The sequence below is a fragment of the Haemaphysalis longicornis genome, unplaced genomic scaffold (genome assembly GCF_048455015.1).
Source record: "Haemaphysalis longicornis isolate Haplotype H1 unplaced genomic scaffold, Haemaphysalis longicornis Haplotype H1 scaffold_1, whole genome shotgun sequence".
NCBI classification, from domain to species: Eukaryota; Metazoa; Arthropoda; class Arachnida; order Ixodida; family Ixodidae; genus Haemaphysalis; species Haemaphysalis longicornis.
Genome location: NW_027526203.1, coordinates 472019827 through 472037691, shown reverse-complemented (window position 1 = coordinate 472037691; position 17865 = coordinate 472019827). Strand labels below are relative to the sequence as shown.

The 17865-nt window shown below is 47.9% G+C and overlaps 1 protein-coding gene across 4 annotated transcripts in view; it reads right to left on the bottom strand.

Moving 5' to 3' along the window:
* LOC144156262 (cyclin-dependent kinase 14-like) overlaps positions 1-17865 on the bottom strand; it is a 172319-nt gene that overhangs the window by 121437 nt on the left and 33017 nt on the right. For all 4 annotated transcript variants that reach the window (XR_013319731.1, XR_013319730.1, XM_077688189.1 and 1 more), the window contains one exon: positions 13472-13558. Coding sequence is in view for 1 of the 4 variants with exons in the window: in XM_077688188.1 (XP_077544314.1) it covers positions 13472-13558 (87 nt within the window). In the remaining 3 variants the exon portion in view is untranslated. The remainder of the gene's footprint in view (positions 1-13471; positions 13559-17865) is intronic.

The window sequence follows — 17865 nt, the reverse complement described above, 5'->3', positions numbered from 1 at the left end:
TTGGAGTCTCTGTTGAAATACTTCAAGTGTTCAGCTCTACTTGGGATTTTAAATTATTGGTAGAGGTTAAAATATCTCTTGAAAGGCATGAAGGAGGTCAAATGAAAGGCATGAAGGGGGTGAAATGAGATGAAGAGGTTTAAGTTACTGGCACATGCAAGTTTCATGTCAACTGAACATTGAAGTCGTGCCTTATTTTTCATCATTGGCACAATGCGCAGGCTGTCTTTGAATCTATAGTGGGTGTTAACGTAGTTGATGGCACCGCATTGTAACGTCCTATTATTCAAGTGTAGCTCATGAGATTTTTTTTTCGTGGCACTGCTGCTGCTGATGCAAAAGTGACAGTGCTTATTTACGCAGATGGCTTCCGCCTTCATTGATAAATTTTAGTAGTGTATGTGAGCTGACACCCATGCCGTAGAAGAATTTAAAATGTGCGTATTTGGCTTGAACAAGTGTTCTCCTTTGAACAAAGTTGCATTTCTTGCTTGGCAGAAGCGCGGCTTTGGTCACAATTACACTGACAGCAAGACGGGAGGGTTTTTATAGCACGCAACTGTGAATTTTGGCTGGAAAAAATGCTTTCAAGTCTGCTTTGTAAAACTGGTCCCCTGTATTATTCAACGCTGGCTGTTTCCTTCTTAAGGATGTCTGACTTGTTCCCGCTTGAATTGATGACGTATATAATTAGTCTGCTTGTTAAATTTTGATATGTGTAACATGCTTCCAGCTACCTGGTTTGCAAAATTATATAAGATTCACGCTGGCTTTTGTGAGATTTCCTGGGATGAATTATTTTAAACAACTACATATTGTTTGGTCAAGTAACGTGCCTTAAGTCAAGGCCTTTTGAGGACGCTCATAAAGTCTATTTTGGCTACAATGTTACACTTACGTCTGGTGTCAGGAAACTACTTTATTTAATAATCATGTTTTAATTGTGGCATACTGCCGCATGTGACCTCTCGTGTCAAAATGTTTTATCGTTAATCTTGGCTCGAGCGTTGTTTACCTAAACTCTTGCACTGCACTGTTGTAGGTTTGTGATGATACAACCGTGTATGGCTTGTTTTTAGGCCTTTCCCTACAATTTAATAGCAAACGGCATTTTCCCAAACAGTTATGCGTAAACGTAGTATGGCAAGCGCAATGAGTAATTCCGCCTTTGAATTACCTTTGTTTATCTGATCAGACAGCATATTTGATGCTCACTGTTGTATAATGTCAGTGCCGCGGTAGACCCACACGTCTATTTATTTGTGAAGCAGTTGACACTATTACCGTCTTTATTAACCATGTTTTTGAGTAAAAGTGAATATGTCAGAATGCCACTTGCAGCCTAGTGTTATCGTTATGGTATTTATTCCTTGTACGTTGGTCATTTTCTGTGCAATTTAAAATAGACAGCTATTCAAATCTGAAATGTATGAATACTAACACCCAATAAATTTGTATAGTATGTTGAAAAGCAGTGTATGAGTCATAATAGTTTGTTTCGTGTGTATTTTAATGCAAGCATATTGTTTCTTTTACATGCAGCTAAGACCCAGCACAGGATTCTGCGGGTGAAGCCAAAGACTGTGTGCCGCTCTAGGTGCCTCAGACCAACTTTTATATAGAACTGTGCTCCGATAGGCAACTGTTGGGAACTGTCAGGGACCACACTGCTGCGGTGGTTTCTGCTTTCCAGTTGTTGGTATCACTGTGGGTCATATATCAAGGCTGTGTTAAAATGGTGCTTGCGGTTTTCTGCTGATACCAATGCATCCGCCAGCCTGGCATATGACCTCGGTGTATACCGACAGGAAAGCAGAAATATTGGAAAAGTGGAGTCCCATAGACAGCTTCCCATTGTCTATAGGAACACCGTTTTATATAAACAGCTGGTCTGAAGGTACCTGGAACGGCGCACCGGATAAATTCCATAATCATTTTACATGGATCAATGTTCAAGTAACTTAAACTACCCTTTTATTTGGAACAGTGATCCGCATACTTTTATTTGGAACACCGATCCACATAATTTAGTTGCAAAAATAGGTGGTGCACTGTTCCACTTAATTTTCAGGATATGTGGAACACGGTTCCAATTATATAACTGGAACTTTTTTGCAAAAAAGTTCCAGTTACTAAGTGGATCTTACGTGGAACCAGATTAAGAGTGCACTGTCGGAGAAACTTGGCTTTCCTGCACGGCGTTTTCGCCTTATAATACAGACGCCAGCAGTGAGAGCATTAAGGCTCCGATTTAAAGCGGTCTGACGGCGGGGCTTCTTTCCCCATGTGAGGGCAAAACATAAGAGCAAGAGGTTAAGTTTCTATGTTACAGGGACTAAGAGAGTGCCTTGTGAGGCAAAACATGGAAAAGAAAAGAAGACTGCCAGAACAAGCATTAGCGTCGTTAAACGCCGCGAGCTTGATTCTAGGTTTGGCACGAGTGAGCAAGCATGAAACAGGGCAGAAAGTTGGCCACGCTCGAGCAGCAGGGCATCGGAGCATTCGTCTACAACGGCGGGATCCCGCTCCCCCGCTCCCATCTCTCAGCGGGTCTGCACATGGTTGCCAGGTGAGGTGACGAAGCTCATGCAGTCGATATATCGATAGTTCAATATATCGATCATTCGAAATAGAAAATATGCCCAAATGAAGCTTACCCTAAAACTCCGCACATCACTGGGAGCACTCTGAGATCGTGACAAGCGGTAGCTTCCCCATCTGTCCCCCAAAGCACGGAAAATACGAAGCACAGAGCGACGACCTCCGCACTTTATTTAGCACGAAAAAAGTCTGTTAGCTTGGCTTGCTTTATCCTCTGCATCATGAAGTTCACCCAATTGCATTCAAGCTCACTAACACCATTCAAGTGAGACAGCCCGGCGCCGTCCACTGCACCGCCACGGCCACGAATTACGTTGAATGCTGACCTCGGATGCCGCAGGGGGTTGGAAATGCCGTCAAGGTCGCTAGCTCCTGTTCTTCGGCTGTGCCGCATCGTTCCGATCCGCCGCAGCCTGCACGTCGTTGTCAACTCTTGCGGCACCCGCACGGGAATGCTCAACGCGGTCGTCTTTTGTATCCGAACACCCCTCGTCTGGAGCCGCAACGAAGCCGCTTTGCAGAACCAGCTGCAAGGACACGCACACGACATGCTCCGGAACGGCCGGGCTGCGCTGCCGTCGTCTTACGTGAACTTACTGCGCAGTGTCGTGCTCAAATGTGCTGCGAGCAATTTCGCATTTCGAATGCCTCTGCAACCGACCACTTCTTTTCACTGGCCTCCACCAGCCTAACGATGTCCGTTTCCGTCGCTAAATCCAAATTCTTTCGTTTTTTCGCGACCTTGGCTCCGAAGACACGCCGCTGGGAACAAAACAAACAGGCACCACGCCACCGGTCTCCATGCCAGCAGACCGACCTCTGGACAGTCATATTGACGTTACCAGTAAAAAGTAACTGTTACAGTTAGTTACCAATGCCAAAAAAGTACCTTTTACAATTAGTTTCCAAAAGTAGCTTGCTACAGTTAGTTACTGTAAAAAAGTAACGGCGTTACTTTTACGTTACTGTATAAAACTAAGTACTAGATCACAAACGAAATGACAGAGTTTACATAAACGTACGAAGGCGTGCAGGTAGTCAAAATTGCACGTGGTAAAACCCTAGACAAAGGGAACCTAAAAGGGGGCGCACTAAAGCCCAACACCAACAATCGTTGTGTACGCCTTATTTTGCTGCACCAACTATTTTGTTGGTGCACCCTTGTATCTGCAAAACTCATCATAACTTGTAGATGAGTTGTTTCTGAAAGTTGGCATCCCATAGCCTTCCCCTTTTCGAAGGTCCAATTCCTAGTTGTTGTTTTCTTGTATCTGCTTGCTCAAGATGAAGGAATAGTTTTAGATATAATCTCTAAGACCGACCTCTGACCTCGGTCTTTTGAAGGAAAGGTAATCGATCCTCTTAGTGACCTCCCTCCTGAACTGCGAGGGCAGCCGTGTTCTGGAAAGGTAAAAGATGGAGAGAGAAAAGCCCGGAAAAGTAGAAAGCGCAACTAACTGTACGCCGGTCTCTAACGAGTGTTGCTATTGGATAGTTTCCTATAAAAAATGAAGTAACTGTACCGGTATTTCCTGTTACACTTGCTCTGTAAAAAAGTAACAATGTTACATTTACAAGTTCCTCAAAGTTAAAAGTAACTAGTTAGAAGTTACAAGTCACCGGTAACGCTTTACTAGTAACTGCCTGAGGCTGCCTCTGGGTCACAACGCCTCCCGTCAGTTTTGCCTTCCCCTTTGGTATCCGATCACATCCTACGCTCTTGTTCTCACGAGGCTATCCTGATGCTAGCCCATCTAGCAAGCGACGCGACGCGCGAGAAGTCATCATCATCGCCCACAACTCCACCAGAAGAAGCGTGCTTGCAGGGGCAACCCAATGGAGGCTTACTGAACAAAACATTAGCAATTCAACACGGTACCCGTAACGTGGTCAGTTCAGGCTCGGATGCAGTGCTCGTATACAGGGAACGGCGCCATAACCGCTGCATCCACAAAGCAATCGTGGTTTCAACCTCGTCTGATAGTTGTAGGTGTAAACCAAACCGCAAAGTCTTATGAATGACACATCCATTTTCCATTACTGGATTTCAGTCCGGAAAGGAGCTAGTGCTAAGTCGGTTCCCATCATTTCTACCGGTGCGCCGCCATAACGTATTTCCACCATATCACGCAAGCACGCACGCGCACGCTATAGTCACGTACGTGTACGGTAAAAATACAGTACCACCACGTTGGTTAAGATCAGGAGGGACATCTCTGGTACACTTTTCACAGCTATATCTTCCCACTAGCCGGATATGCGTTATAGCAAAACTGCACTCAAGAGGAGAAGGAGGAAAAGGAGGAGGAGGAGATAACTTTAACAGGAAAATCGAGCTAGTTAGTGGGCGAAGTCCTCAGTACAAAACGAGAGCAAGAGTAATTTTCAATTCGTGTAACGCCATCCCGAGTAGGCCAGGATTTGTTCTTCACGCCTGAAGGGGTTTGAAAACGATAAAGAGCTGCTTGGACATATTCATCGGTTTCGATTCTTACCATTCTGGAAGCCGGCACGTTGCGCTCTGCAGCGAGTAGTATATAAAACCCTGCACACCGTAATCATGTCATAACTGTTCGGGCTGAGAGTCAGTTCGTTATGATAACGATGGTTGCGATAGAAATTTGGGGCACAAAAGCCGCCTTCGAGTACTCTGGACAACGTTGTCTGCGCCGTTTCTCGGTGGCGTAGCACAAACTTTCTCATTGTATTTGCATGTGAATAAACAACGCACGCTGCGGATATGCACCTTCTTGCACGCAACCATAACGAAAGCAAATTTGTGAAGACGGTACTGTGTGCCTTACAGCCTCAAGAAAATATCCACACGAACTTTGTGAGCCTCCCAAACATCCCCAAACCTCCTAATAAGACGTTTGTGACAGTGTGTGAGCCTCCCAAACATCCCCAAAACCTCATAATAAAACGTTTATGACGGTGCAGAAAAATTAGTGCATTGGGCCCAGAAAAACATTCATCTGATACAAGTCAACAACGAAAGAAATAGAAGACAGCCGTTTCATTTCCTGCTGAGCATTACAGGCTGTTGAGGCTTCATAAGAGGATCTAAGAAATACTTTAGGGAAGCCCCCACATTTCGAATACTTGTCGAGGAGCTATGAGCAGTGAACCTCGCAGATAAGCTAGAAAGGACGAGTTACACACTATCTTCTGACCGATGCTTTTAAAGGTGTTGTGCCACCAAATTTTAAGTCTGTAAAAAGCCTGCTATAGGCTTCCTCTGCATGCAACGACCCTCAACACGAAGTGCTGGGTACAGCAAGCGCTTAATATATTTTTTAATTCGCTTCTAAAAATTACCTAAATGCTCTTCTGGAAATCGGGACCCATCGCTAGCGCCACTAACCATGACGTCAGTGAATTGCCAGCGCTGCAAAGTTTGTGACGTCATACAACGCTAGCGACTCGAGCGACGTGAACGTGAACTCCAGTTACCACAGTTTGTTTGGTCGCTTGGTCGTATCGACACACTATACCGATACGACGGCGACGACGACGCGACGCCGACGAGTCGTTAAAACATCGGCCAACTGCCGAATTGCCAGACCGCGTTGTCACACCACGCCGACGGCGACACAAACACGTAGGCCGATGGAAAGTCGCCGTAGTGTGACTGACTCGCCGACCGAAGACGCCAACAAAACCGGTCGCCTGACTGGTCGCACGACGCGTCGTCAATCGACCGAGAAGCGAAAACTGCGCCCCGACAACATTCGTGCCGCAATGAACGCGGCTCTATTTTGTTAGTTTCTGGAGGGTAATAAACTCAGTAAGTTCCATGAAGCCCATACAACTCAACACTAGCGCTAATGCGATCCGTATTTTGGCGTTCGACGCTTCGGCCGTGCTCTTCGGCGACGCCGCTACCCCGGAATGCGTGTGCGATCGGCTCGCCTGCAGAAAATAGTTTCGTGCAGAAGAAGAGTTACGTAGGGTAATTTGGGTAATAAGAGATCAGTATCGGCAAAGGTTTTTAACGTAAAACGTAAAACCAAAGTACGGCAAGCACTATCCCTTTAGTGCAAAATCGCAGTCGCAGCCGGGCACACTTATTTTTGCGAGCGCTTTCGCAAAGCGGGGGCTTCGCAAAACCTTGCTGCGCAAGCGCTATTTAAGAAATTTGAGTTTACAAGTCAGGAATTCTGTAAACTAGCTAGTAAACACCGACGTGCGACTCCAATGATGGGCCTCCATCTAGTACACCTGCTATATCGCATTGGCAAGCCGGTTGTTCGGTGGCTCAGTGGTTTCGCGCGTCGCGCCCGCCCGGTCAACGTTGCGAGTTCGATTCGCAGGGAGGGTAACTTTTTTTTTTTTTGCCTTCTTTTTAGCATTTTTATGGTTTGCATATCCATGGTTTTCATTTGTCTGCATCCGAGGATGCAGACAAAGAATCCGTGTCGGAGCTGTCGCGGCTTGACGTGACGAGTCGGCGTGTTTACTTCCGTGGTCGTGAAACACGTATGTGGGGGAGCAGACGCCGCAGTAAAGTCGCAACGTACCGCAGCGCCGCATGGTAGACACGCGTGGCAGAGCGTCCGTGCAACCATAGCCTCCTATATAACCTACTAAAGGAGGCTATGGCGCAACGCTGTGACGTCACTGCTTGAATCGGCGCCCAGAAACCGAAACCGAATCCTGTTCACATGAATCGTGCGATAATAAATTTTTTACTCAGAATATGTGCATGTGAGAGCATGTATCATGCTTTCTAATGAAATATAAAACGTTTGCAACAAAGAATGCACAAGCAACAAATTTGGTGGCACAACACCTTTAAGTACAGCAGACAGATTGAAATTATTTGGAGGTGTCAAAAGCTGGGAAAATAACTGAATTACTGGAGATAGGATTTTTAATGATGCACTTAAGGATCAAAGCGGGCGATTTCTAGCACAGGCACTGCTGCTCCTCATAAGCGGAGTGTAGCAGACGACAGCGGCGCGAGGCCCTAAGCTGACGTCAGGAGCCAGGGGGCGCCACTGAAATATACCACCGCCAATCAGATGGTATAGAGCGTGTCCACGCCCGGTTCGAACATTAGAGAGTATTAGATGACCGTTTTCGACGGTCCGCTCCGGTACCGGCGGCCCGCTCGGCGATACCGGAGCCAATGCCGTTCGCGGCCAACCAAGCGCGCCACGCCTGCGCTTGCTATTGGAGCGGAGCGGACCATGAACAACGGTCAGCAAAAACTCGGTTAGGGTACTTACTGCCGCAGGCCACCCCAACGACCCGAACTTGTGCTTTTCCATTCGCTGCGAGCCGCTGTTATAAATAATCTGTAAACCTTGCGCGCGTATACCTTGTTATGTTTGGGCCGGCAACGAAAACTACTCGAGAAGGAAGCGAGTGCGTATTTCACGCCAGGTTGGCGCGTGGCGTGAGAGAAGAGAATACGAGGTAGACACGACCGCCAGACGAGGTGAGATGAAGGCTCCCGCTTGAAACATTTAAAAAGGGGGTTGTCGCTTTTTCGGTCGCGGTCGGCGCGATTGGGTATGGGTGTCCGGTGCACACGCCGGCCGGTGGAACGGTGAAAAACATTTATCGTCCCGGCGGGGAGAAATATCACTCCAAGCCAGCCCCGAGCGGTAAGAATAGCACGAGAAACCGGGAAAAACACTTCAATGAGCGAAATGAAATTCGAAGTTTATGTCCTTGGTGGGCCCTGAAATCTTTGCTCAAATAACATGAAACCAAAAAATTTTGGGGTGTTTCGCGCGCCGTAGTGGAGGACACTTGGGACTAATTTTGACCTGCGCCGAAATCTCGAATTTTAACGTGCGCCGAAATGTCGAAAACAAGACAGGCGCCAGACCTTCTCTGAGATGTATTCAAACCAACTTGCCCAGGCGTTTTCGTTTTTCGCCTCCATCAGAAAAGCAGCAAAATTCCTCGGCCACTGAAGAAAACAACATGGGGATATAAATTTCGAATGTTCACTTATATAGTCCCTAAGCTTGAACACTCCTGCCGCGCGAGTTGCGTCCGCAGCGTCGTGTCAAACACCACCGACGTCAGTCTGACGCGCTTCCGAAGCACTTAGGTGCATTCGTTCCGCATGGTTGTCAGCGAAGGCCTTAATGTCCGCAGAACGCGTTTTCTTGGAGGCGTCGTGGAACGTTTTGCGGCAAGCTTGTGGTTTGGTCTACGTAGAGCAAGGATAGCACAAAGGCGCGACAGCTGATCATTTCCAACGCTCATGCGGTAGAGATCACTGCTGCAGCGCAACCACAATTTGGACTGGAGTTTTAGCAGAGTTGCGAGGCCCTCACAAGAACAGCTAGCCGGCCCTTCCCGCACGCCGTAAAAGCTAGGCGGTCCACAGGTCGGATCAGTGTCGATTGCGCAGATAACCCGTGCTCACACCGCTCACGTTGCTGGTTATCTCCTCGCGTGGGAATTTCGCCAAGTTCCTTGTCACGTTGAAATCTGATAAAATCAGCCGGGCTTGAATGAGCAGCGCTCGCAATGCTCGAAAGGCGCGTCAGCACAGCGTTGGCCTGGAGAGCTCACCGTTGTTGCATTTTATGGCCTCCGCACTTCCCCTTGCACGGGTGCGAAGTCCGACCCCATCGCAGTGATGAAATTCGCGCTTATTTATTTGTTTCCGCTAAAAAAGAATCATGCACCCCTCCGTCTAACGAGGAAGCTGGTTGAACGCGAAGCATTCTCGCGACGGGTTCTTTGGTTGGCCAGTCCCGCACTGCGAGTATACGTGCTGCTACTCTGCTGGAGGTAGGCACACGCGCGGCAACTTTCGGGTGTGCACTCCGTAGGCCTAACGTTTGGGTTTGGGGTGTACGGCGCGAATCGGTACCTGCTGCCTGGTGTTCAGTGGGGGCTGGTTTGAGGTGTTTAACCCCCAAGGCCGAGTTGTTTTAGGACGCCAATGATCCCAACAAACTATGGTATGCAAAAATTAGACCACCACATTCCCACCTATCTAAATAAGCACCCGGCTGTTGTAGAATTACTGCAACACACCACGTCTTCGCTCGCGTTAAAGAAAAAAATTAAACCTTACTTAATGTCGGGAATTCTGTAGCGCTACTCCGTGTAGTTTGTATAGCGCTACTCTGTGTAGTTATAATTTTTGTTGTACGCCTGTTGTGCTTGCTGCTTTTTGATAAATGTACAATTGATAATGTACTTTTGATAAATGTACAATTTTGGCTTTTCCTGTATTTTATTGGAATTAAGTGTGGAATGGTGTAGCGTTACGCTGTGTAGTTTGTAATTATTTGTGTTGTGCGCCTATTGTAATTTCTACAATATTATTTCAAAAAACTGTATAATCTTGTTTTTTCTACATCACCTTTGTATAGCTAGTTGTCATGTTTTCTTTCTAACGTTGCTCTGCAATGTTACAATGTTACATGTCCGGGGTTGATGGCCGCCGTCAGGCAGAGTTAATCTGCCTTTCGCCTCTCCTCCCGAGACATGCTTGGTTTACATAAATGAAATGAAATGAAAATGAAAGATGTGACGTTAGGCCTAACGCCCTAAACTTCAAAATGGGAAGTTAATTCTAACGTCCTATGGCTAACATCCTCCCCCCCAGGTGCACCCACAGGTGGACAAATTAATCCGGTGCCCTACACTACGGTGCGCCTCATGACCTGTGTAGCGTCGGCGCGATAAACCTCATAATTATCAATCAGAATTTCTTCGCACGCGTGCCCAGGCTGCTGCGCTGGCTCGCGGCTTTCTGAACTGAGAAAGCCAGTTAAATTTAGGCTCTATAAATTAACGTGTTTCCTCCTCCTTTTCCCAGCAAAGAGCGACTCACGGGAGAACCCGTGGGGCATGCCCACGCTCAAACAACGTCGCGAGTGCCAAGCACTTGGCAACCTTAACCGGCCAAACAACGGTTTATAGTGTGGCTGAACTGGTCCGAGAAAATGAGCCTTGAAAGCGCGACATTTCGCGGCAACTGCCTGCCATTTCCTATACCCTCGTACCTGCCATCCGCCTTTTTCATTGCGCTGTGGCGGCCTCTGGTGGCACCGCCGAGAAGCGGTATGGCAGGGGCGCAAGTCGGCCGCCACTGCAGCGGAAGGGGAATCAGGGCTGCGGTGCTGGTTGTTTATTTGTTTTACTTGAATTGTATAGCCTGCCTAAAGCTGCAAAAGGAACAACTTTGCTGATAGACGTACGTTTAAATTTGAACGTGGGAAACATCTGAACAAGCGTGCGACGCTCGTTTCTTTTTGCAGCAATTTCGCAAGTGTCAGTAACCGAGGGTGGGTACCTGAGGCTGTGGAAGCGATGTTCTCACGCCATTGCTTTTTTTCTCTCTCTTCTAGCTCTTAAAAGGGAGGGGAGGGGGACACCAGCATCTGTCAGGCAGCAGCATAAACGCACGCACTTAATGTGACCTCTATAAAAAAAAACATTGCTTGATGCTCGTATGTGGATTTCACCGAAGCAAAAAAAAATATACGTGGCTGCAGATTTTCCGACTCCGCCGCTCGTTTTCTTTCCCTGTTTCTTATCATAACGAGCATAAATGTATGTGCAGATTAATTTTGTGAGCGTTTTGACCGAAGCAAGCGAAGTCCAAAGCAGCCGAAGTACGAACGTATCTCAGAAAATTGCTTTTTGTTGTGCATTTTTATTTGTAACCGGTGTTCTTCGTCCCCGTCGCACGATTACACTTTCTTCTTTAGAACAACTGTCAGTTTTAGTATTGGTTCATTCCTTTCAAGCAGTGGCAATATCGCAGGCGAAAAAAAAAAAAGCGGTGCACAGGAACTACATTTCTACAAAAATCGCAAGCTCATCGTCATTTGAATCCATACATTTCCCAGTAGTGGATGGCTGTATGCAGATTACAACGAAAAAAAAATGCGTCACTTTCTGCAAGCATGCCAGGACAAAAAAAAAAAAAAAAAAAAGAAGTCCCCAAGAGCGGTGTTTCTGACGCTCTGGACCACTCGGCCACGGCGCAGCAGAAGGACACACGCGAATGCCGCGGACACAAAGCTGAGGCTTAGCTTAGGTTTTGAACCTCAGAAAAAGTTTCATTTATAGTATAGCTGGCACAGAAACGGCCCATTCTTTGAATGGCGCTTGTCCACGAAGCGTCTTTTGACCTGATACCCATAGACTGCGTTAATTATTAAGCCAGGAAATACGATCGCAAATTTTAGCTCGCAAGCTGCTCGCGAGTACACCCGTCGATAAAAATGTGCCCTTCCTACTTTTGTGTCACAATTTACGACAGAAACATTGGTTGATTTTGATTCTTCGTTTCCTGGATTAAGTTGAGTAACTCTTCTTCTGGACTTAACATGCCTTACATTTTCTACGAGCGTGCCAGCCGTGTACGCATAGAGCTTCGGTTAAGCGAAGTCAGCGAAGCGTCGCAGCCACGAAATACGGATCGCATACATAGTGGGAAGGTACGGCCGCTTCGTCGACCTTACGCATTTTATTACGCTCTACGAACTACATTCATCGCGCCCCGAATCTTGTCGGGGCCGCCTAGCCGCCTTGGTCAACGAGCATGTCATACTACGGAAACTCTCGGTCGGCCGGTGTGTTCGGCGTGGATTCGGCGTGGCAGCTCGTTGTCACCGACGGTGTGAATGCCTGGTGTGACTGCGACGGGACGCAGAATGGGCGTTTGTGCATCGTGCCGTGGCGGACAGCTCCTGATTTGTTCCCTCCCGTTTTGAGGTTGGCGTGTGTCGATAGAAACAAAAATTTCATTTTTATGGTTTGCCCGACAGTTGCGTTTGCATTTTGTTTTCTCTGTGGGGTGGAACCCGGTCGTATGCTTTCACTACACGGGCTCAGTTACAGCAGCAGACAGCAGTGGGGTCGCCGCGGAGCAGACGGGCCGACCCCTGCCACGGCCGGGCTGGAGGAGCGGCGGGCGCGCACTTTCATACGGCCTGCGCTTCGGGTATAGTTCCCACCTTTGACCGCCGCTAGTTCGTGTCGCTGCGGACCAACCCTCGCCGGTTGACCTACAGCACGCGCGGGGTAGGTAGAGCGGCGGCGCGCGCGCACTTGCCACTGCTCTAGCCCTGCCGTGGCTACACGCGATACCTGTCCGCGTAAATTTACATGTGCGTCATTAAAATAGGCGACTCCTCCCCCTTCTGAATTTTCGGTCTAATAGGGTCAAACAGCCTAACATTATCACTCGGAAGCGGCTAATCAAAAAATTGAAAGAAACATTTTAACTCGGGGCACATGAAGAAAAATGTGCGAGGCCTTCATATCTTATCAGCGACTGTATTATATGAAAATGGTGAGACAGGCAAATAAACACGGCACTTTCCGTGACTGAAATATCATTTCTTACTTTTTATTTTTCCTTTCGGATGATGTCTTGGTTTGCACACGCACAGGGCACGACCAGTGACGCGAATGATTTCCCGTCGAGGGAGATAGGGTTATCGCTTAGCTAAACGTGATTCTGCTATTCACGCTCCGGTCGGGTTGAGCGGCCCGCCGGCAGCGAAGCGCACTGTCAAAAACACACAGCTGCGCTCGGCCAGAAGCGATGCGTCGACTAACAGAAAGGCGGGTTGGAAGGGCAGAGGGTTGGTTCGAAGCGCCCCCACTGTAAAGAATCTGCTGTATTGGTTCCTTCTTGGGTGCGCAGGCCGTATGAAAGTGCGCGCTCGCCGCTGCTCCAGTCCGGCCGTGCCCCTGCCATACTGTTTCTGGCCTTCTCCGCTAGGGCTATGCGCATGCGCAGTAGCGTTGTGAAAGAGGCGGATTGCTCCTGTCATTTACTGGCCATCGACGTGCTGCGAGGAGTCAGACATACAGAGTTGCCACTATGGCTGAACAAAGAAAGTGCCACGAAGCGGCGGGAGATGCCACTCACAGAGCCGTCCGAAGCTGCAGCTGAGTCGCCGCCGCAGCCGCTGGATCCGAGACAGGCCCGAACTCCGGTCCTTGAGAGCGGTGCCGTCTGCGAGGGGGAAGGAAGGTCGGGTCAAGATTGCCCTCCTGCTCTCCGTCCCTCCGAACGGGAGGAAGGAGACCGTCCGTTCGCGCGCAAAGACACGCGTCCCCCGCCAAGTCGATCCTCCCTCCCACCCCAGTCGGAGAACAGGGAGAGCTGGCTGGATTCCGAGTCAAGAGATCCAAAGAGTCAAAAGATCCAAAGGGTCAAAAGGTCCAATATTGGATCTTTTGACTCGTTGGATCTTTTGAATCACTGTGGACCTTTTGACCCATTGGATCTTTTGACTCCTATTGTGCGGCTAAGGCGAGTCAAAAAGTCCAACGAGTCAAGAGGTCCCATATTAGACATTCTGACTTGTATCTTTTGACGCGGCTAAGGCCAGTCAAGTGATCTAGTCTCTGTATGGGCCTCATCTTAACGCACTTTTGCTTGCTAAGGGTCAAGACTATAGTTCCGTTACCTCTTCGTTTTCCGAAACCTACAATGAGCGTGTGCATTCGTTCTAAGCACCAATTTCCGAGCCGTATGCTAGTTTTTTTTTTTAAGTATATGCATGTTGCTCTCACACAAAAATACGTTTCCGTCACGGGCATAGGAAACTATCTCAGTGGTTAAGAGCACATTAACAATGTCACTACTTCCCTTACGGTAGCCGGAATACGGAAACAGCAGCAGTCATCTCACTGCAGGGCGAAGGCCTATCCTATATAATGACTTCCAACCGCTACTGTCCTGCGTGTTGGCCACCGAATTTCCATATTTCATCCCTCTATCGTGTTATTGGCCTTACCCTTTTTATAGACCCTTCTCTTGGTACCCACTCCGTTACCCTAACTGTCCATCGGTTGTCGGTTCGTCTAAAACATGGGCTAAAAAACACGGAGTGCTAAAACATATCCTTCCGTTTTCAGCCCCTAACGGAAACTCTTGTTTCCGGTAACAGGGTAAACGGCAAAGTGCGCAGAGGACACTAGGCAGCCCGGTTCGCTCAGAAGGCCGAGCGCATCCAACCACATTTTTCTACGATCACGACTTAATGGGAAGCAACGAAATGAAGCTCGATCCTTGGCAGGAGTTTTTGCCAAAGCCACGGGCTGCGCATGCTCTTTTCCTCATAACAGAAACAACGGTGAGGGTAAGCTCGGAACAGTGAATCACAGAAGAGTGCAAAAAAAATCGTTTCGGGTACAGCAGCCAAGAAAAGAACAGAAACCGATGAAACTCGCGCCACGCGGATCGTTCTTCCTGCGCTCACTGTATCCTTCCGCCAAGAAAAAGTGAGAATCGAGCCAGTTGTGTAATTGCTTTACACTCCGGTATAACACAAATACCTGTCACTGTATAAACGCAGACACACACGAAGGATGTTTTAAAGCGAAGCTTTTTACCTTCACCCCCCAAGGGTTCTGTCGCGACCGTTGGTGTCAACAAAAAACTCCCGCGAACAAATAAAAGTTACTGGCACCGCCAGGAATCGTACCTGGAACGAACAGAGAAACGGAGCGAAAGCCCGTTCTCTTACCGACTGAGTTACGAGCCCACGCGGAGGCGGGGGAGACGGTGCACTCACCGAGCACATCTGCGGGTTTACCCCCGGCGTTCTTGCTGAGTGCCACGTGATAGCGTCACGCGACCTCTCGCACCGCTGTGCGCTCCATCCACGGCACGTGTGGCGGCCGTGTGCGCGCCTTCCGCATGCTCTAGGAGTTATGAAAATCAAAGGAAGCTCACACCAACGCATGGCATCTCACTTCTCCGTCTCTGCCGCCGATCTCATCGCCTCCGTCAGCGGCAGCAGAGACGGAGAAGTGAAATAGTCTAACACCACGTTTGAGCTTCCTTTAATTTTATAAAAATAAGTTTCCAGTCATGTGCTTCACAAATACAACTCAACCAACCACCGTTCATGAATCAAGCATTGATGTAACTTCAGCAAAGAATATCTCTTTGAAGTAATAAAGGGTGTGGTTAAGTGCATTTCACCTGTCTCTGGTTTCACTCTTTGTAGAGCCACATGTGTGAATTTCAAAGACGTCGCACGGGTTGTGGATGTAGTTTGTGGATCGTTGTGGATGTAGTTTGCAGCTTCGTTTTCCATCCACCTTCACAGGGTGGATTGGTGCGCATTTTTGTAGCTTTCTGGTGCTTTTAAGTTCGTAAAAATGATGCAACGCGCATTCATTAGAGCTGTGTATCATGCTACAGTAACCTGAACAGCATTCCATAGCAACGCACGAATAGTCAAGTGTTTTGATGAGCATTCCAGAGGGTACAGAATTTTCCTGCGGAGAGGCTCGTCAGCCTTTGGAGTGTCGCCACTCTGCACACGGCTCCTGGCCAACCGGCAGTGCGAAAAAAGGAGACCGCTTTTCCACATTTCTTGTAACAGACGTCGCAAGCAGATACAAAAACAATCTTTTTCCTCCCGCTGCTGACTGCTGTCTAGGAAATGAGTGCTTCCAAATACCCCGACTTTTCCCGGTTTCCCATGATCACTTTAGTTTACCTTACCTCACAAGTTCACTTAGCAACCGATGGTTTGCAATATATACAGAAGACGTGACAAAATTTTGGGTGACGATTACGGTACTCCTGAATGCGAAAATTGAGCGTAGGGCGAACTGCAGTCTTCTGGGTGACGACGCATACCTTTGCGTCTCAGAAGTGAACCCCGCATCACCTGGCGCCGTCTCGTGCTCGCAGCGGGTCGCCGCGGGGACCACGTCTCGCGCCATACCGTATTTACTCGCGTAATGGGCACACTTTTTTTCAAAAAAAAAATGATGCAAATTTAGGGGTGCGTTCATTACGCGGGATAAATTTTTCGCGAAAAACTTTCGGGCACAGAAAACGCAAGCAAGTTGCGGGTCAGAATTTTTACGATAGGTCTCATGAACATAAAATAATAAAAACTCTGCAACCGCCGCCAGCCGCTTTGCAAAGTGACACAAAATGCAGTGTTTTCATGAATTAGGGAATGCGCCGGAACGAGTTTGCTGCGAGTTGCCAACACGGCAACCAATAAGTGGATGCCGCTGCCACAGTGCGGGATATCAAAACAGACATGGGGGCCGACGCAGCAAGCTGAGCGCATTTTTTTCTTTGTCTTGTGAGTACATTATGTGCATTTAGTGAGTTTCTTCCTCATCAATATTGAACGCATGCTTGCCGATATCGCTAATATCAGCAAGTCTGTGGCAATGGCGTAGCCATGTCTGCTTTGAAAGGGAAGAAAACAGAGGCAAGCACGATCATCATCAGCTAAACTTGGCGCACACATGACATACTGCTGCGGCAAGTTCAGGGTGCGTTCATTGCGCGGGAAATTAAAAAGATCGAATTTAGACGACAAACTTCAAGGGTGCGATCATTACGCGAGTGCGATCATTATGGGAGCAAATACGGTACTTTCCTCCTTTGCTTTCCTGCCCTTGGTGTCCATTTCGTTCGCTCGGTTGCAACGAGGTACGACGGCACGGTGAAACCACAGGAGCGGGCGCTTAAATGCCGCGCACTAAAAGAACACAATACAATAGTCTGCTTTCCATGCTCGAAATAGCATTTTCTCCTTGAAGAACGTACCCAGGCTTCCAGCTGAGCTTCGTTCGTTGAGCTACTTTTTCTGTTCTCAAAGTTGCTTACTGCCCTTTTTTACTGTATGTAATGCCTGGAGTCTTTTTCCCTCGTGTCTTTTATCATGAGCCTGAGCATGACGCAGTGAATACCAGTAATTAAGGAAGTTATAAAAATTATGCACAGTACTCACAGGAAAGGTGGCTGTCAAAACTTTCAACACCCCTGCGTGACGTGCCTGTTTTTTTTTTTTTTTTCCATGTTCTTTTCAGTGGGTTCACAACAAAAGTGAAAATTCGAACCACCTGAATAACCGTAACAAAATTTATAGAGTTTCATAATCCGATCTGAATAAAATTTAGTTTATTTTACAAAATGGTACTCAATTCAGTCACTCACTGAAGGCTCTTCGCACAGCTTCGGTGACATGCGGAAAACGGCAACACCAGAAAACGTGCCGGGGGGCGAAGACAGGATAGGACGTGTCTAGCGGCAAACCTGGTACATTCCTTATTTGAATAAACTCGACGTAATTGCGTCGCACTCCGTTTTTGTGAAGATTAAAAGGTTGAATTACGCAGTGAGTGGTTTTCCTCGGGCGCAACCTGGGGGTGCGGGTTATTTTACGCGGATGGGCAACCACCATGGCACTCGAAAACGAGCATTAGTAGGTCTCTCTATCTCTTGTCTCTCTCGCCAGCTCGAAGCAGTTCTGAGCAGCTCCAAGCTGCCCTCCT